This window comes from Acartia tonsa, chromosome 1, assembly GCF_053477335.1.
Source record: "Acartia tonsa isolate MP-2025a chromosome 1, ASM5347733v1, whole genome shotgun sequence".
Taxonomy (NCBI): domain Eukaryota; kingdom Metazoa; phylum Arthropoda; class Copepoda; order Calanoida; family Acartiidae; genus Acartia; species Acartia tonsa.
Window position 1 is genome coordinate 32,627,280 of NC_137260.1, and position 3,541 is coordinate 32,630,820.

The 3,541-nt window shown below is 34.0% G+C and overlaps 1 protein-coding gene across 1 annotated transcript; it reads left to right on the forward strand.

Moving 5' to 3' along the window:
* The first annotated feature begins 493 nt into the window (after positions 1-493).
* Positions 494-3,533, forward strand: LOC145330593 (large ribosomal subunit protein uL14). Its single transcript, XM_080175227.1, has 3 exons — positions 494-1,236; positions 2,086-2,181; positions 3,360-3,533. The coding sequence occupies exons 1-3, from the start codon at positions 1,036-1,038 to the stop codon at positions 3,483-3,485; spliced, it is 423 nt and encodes a 140-aa protein (XP_080031353.1). The 5' UTR covers positions 494-1,035; the 3' UTR covers positions 3,486-3,533.
* The last annotated feature ends 8 nt before the right edge of the window (positions 3,534-3,541 follow it).

The window sequence follows — 3,541 nt, forward strand, 5'->3', positions numbered from 1 at the left end:
TTTTTGGGTGAAGCTTAAGATCTCTGAAATTACAGGTCGGAATGTGTTGATTTTTAGGGAAGCTTTATAAATTTCTTGAGATAGTTTTAATCTATACCCCCCCCCCCCCGCCACCCAACGTACTTCAACAACCTCCCCATAGAAGGCTAGGGGCTAAGCAACTAGTATTTAAACTAATGAAATAATGGTTGTATTTTATATGGAAGCTTTAAAAAATTTTTAGGCTATTTTCATTTATATCTATTTTGCCTAAAAAATCGAAATTCATCAATTTTTTCTACATAATAGCATTTAAGGCTGTCATCTTTTTTTTCTTGAAAATATTAAATTAATAAAAATAAAGTTTGCTATTATGGAAAAAAAATCGATATAGATAAAATAATGTTAGATAAAATAAGTGAAAACTTGCAACAACTACGACATTTATTAATAATAAAACTCGGCATTATTGTGGCCACACCAAACCATATGCCATGTGGGATCACACACACACACACTTCTATGCACAATTTATTTTATCTCATGGAGCTGTTCATTATTAAGTTAGAAATTAAAAATATTGATTTTAAACATAAATATATGTTTTAATTTTATTTGTTAGTTACTAGAATTCTCTTATTTTAATGTTTTATTGTTAAGTATTAGGTTATTTTCGTCGAATTGGGCTTTACTGGGTTCATTTTAAGAATTTTATATCTCTAAAAAATTACTGAGGTTATTGCACATGCGTTTACCTTGAAAATTGTCATTTTTATGTGATCAATATACATACGCTGAATTTATAATTCGGAATATACTAAATTTATGTATGTAGAAATAGGTCGTTAATGGTTAGGACGGTTTGGTTCCTAGTATCTTGGTAAGTCTTTTCAGTTATGTTTGCATCCGCCTTTGAGATAATTTGGCTTGAGAGTATTAAAGTTCGTAGATTCGTTTTTTAGGTATAGCTCTCCCTATCATTTCAAATTAGTGTAAATTACTAGATTTTTCTTATGTGAGTTTTCCTCATGGTATAAAAACTTTTCAGGTTAGAAAATGTCTAAGAGAGGACGTGGTGGAGCCGTTGGAGCCAAGTTCAAGATCACATTGGGTCTCCCAGTGGGTGCCATCATGAACTGTGCTGACAACACTGGCGCCAAGAACTTGTTCATCATGGCTGTAGGAGGTATCTCTGGTAGACTGAACAGGCTTCCAGCTGCCAGCTTGGGAGACATGGTTCTTGCTACCGTTAAGAAGGTAATTTTTTTAAAAAGGCTGAGGCGGACGAGGCACTTTTTTTTCAACCAAACCTAAAATGATAGGAATTCTACCATAATAAAAAAAAAATACAGCACTGAAATTCGGCATGGCAGTTTATTAAATAAGATACAATAGTGATCAATGATGAAAAGGTGGCTTAACCGCCGAAGCTGACAATAAACTTCATTTTTTCTGTAGAATTTATTTGATTTGCTTTACCCGTCAAATTAGATAAATATATGAGTAGATTTTTCCAGTTAAAATAATTATTTTAAAATTTTTTGCAACATTAAGCTCCGCAAGTGTCCAGATCAAATATAAAGGACGTTTATTTGAATGAAATTGATTAAGTGTTTAAGATTATCATATTTGGCGAGAAAGGTAAAACTAAAATTCGGTGGGAATATGCCGTATTCGGCTGCATCATGTAAGATTTTTTTTTTGGTCGAGTTCCATCTTGTTTAAGGGTCTGTTTTATAAGTCTTGCATATCGAGTTTATAGTGTATTTTATTTATTCGGGACAGGTAAACACATGTTTTTCTCTTAATGTCTGTGTTTCAGTATGGGTAAAATTGTTCCCTTTCCAACATATTTTTCTTGTTTATTTATCCCAAGGAGGGACTTTTTTCTTCATCCGCGGAATATACACCTCTGCTTTTTGGATTAAAGGACGGGAACCTTATAGGAGGGACAATCTCGCATATTAACACTTAGTTTTTCTTGATCATTGATTAACATGTTTGGTCATTAAGAATTAATTTCTTAATTTTATTATATTCAAATCTATTGGGATAAATTCTATATAATTTCGTGGATTGATTATAATGTTATCAATTTACTTGCAGGGTAAGCCCGAGCTCAGAAAGAAGGTTCTTCCTGCCGTGGTTATTCGCCAACGAAAGACGCTCAGAAGAAAGGATGGAACCTTTATATATTTTGAGGTAACAATGAAAGTTTCAAGTTCTAACATTGTACATGCAAAAGTGTGAATGTGTGTGTAGTAAGGCGGGTTGATATCCAACTTTTTTGGAATTTCACATTTTTTCACATTGGCAAGGGTTACTGGGTTAATATAATACCCTGTGAAATTTGAAAGAGGTGCCCGCCCCCTTATAAAACCAAAAATTGAAATTCCTTTAAACACAGGCATGTTGCATATCAAAATGACCGCATTGAAATGCTAATTACAGATCTGAAAAACGTTTTGAAAAATATTGATTCAGTCTGAAATAATTTTCAAATAACCTACCAAAATGAACAATTTTGACTAAATCAGCCCTTTTAGGTACTTAATGAGCTCTTATTCGAACTAGGAGCAATATTTTTCAAAACTGTTATCAGATTTTTAATCGGCATTTCAATGCGGTCATTTTGATATACAACATGCCTGTGTTTGAAGGAATTTCAATTTGGGTTTTATAAGGGGGTGGACACTTTTTATTCCCCCCCGCGCGCTCATTGTTTTTGGATTAAAAAACCTGTTTAAAGTTTCACAGGGTTTTATATAGACCCAGTAACCCTTGCCAATGTGAAAAAATGTGAAATTCCAAAAGTTGGAAATCAACCCGCCTTACCAACTACCCAATTTAATTATCACCCTAATGACTCAACCAAGGGGAAGTTGCGTAAATTAATTGCGACAGAGAAATTCGAGTGATCACATGATAAAATATTTAGGTTACATTAAGCTTTTTACATCTAATGTCCGTCCAACCTTACTTAACTGATAGCTCTTAGTTAATTTAGGCATATTAGAATGGGCCTAAGATTTAAACTTGGCATACTTATTCCTGTAACAGTTGAGCCCAATACTTTATTTATAACTATTGACTACGTTTCTAAGGGCCCCTAGGGACATTTGAGGGTGGGGGAGGTTTATTTCGATTACCCCTTTTTTTATATTTGATTTAGTAATTAAAGGTTAAAAAAAAAATTGGGATGAAACTATTTGTGGGGGGGGGGCTCAGTTACTCCATTTTTCTAGGGGCGATTTCTCTTGGTACCCTCTTGGACAAATAGATACAGAGATCCTGTTACTTTTCTAAAAGTATTGTCAAATCATCCTTATTAGCGGCTTGAACTGAACAAATATTGAAAATTTATTCGTATTTTATTGTAGGACAATGCCGGTGTGATTGTGAACAACAAGGGAGAGATGAAGGGTTCAGCCATCACCGGACCTGTTGCCAAGGAGTGCGCTGATCTCTGGCCCAGAATTGCCAGCAATGCCAGCAGCATAGCTTAATTTAAACTTGGTCGCTCTTAAACAATAAATGATGAACAACTATTAAAATGCGTTTC

Coding starts and splice junctions, on each gene's coding strand:
- LOC145330593 (XM_080175227.1), top strand. CDS start 1,036: ATGTCTAAGAGAGGACGTGGTGGAGCCGTTGGAGCCAAGTTCAAGATC. Junction 1,237..2,085: donor TTCTTGCTACCGTTAAGAAG/GTAATTTTTTTA, acceptor ATTTACTTGCAG/GGTAAGCCCGAGCTCAGAAA. Junction 2,182..3,359: donor GAACCTTTATATATTTTGAG/GTAACAATGAAA, acceptor ATTTTATTGTAG/GACAATGCCGGTGTGATTGT.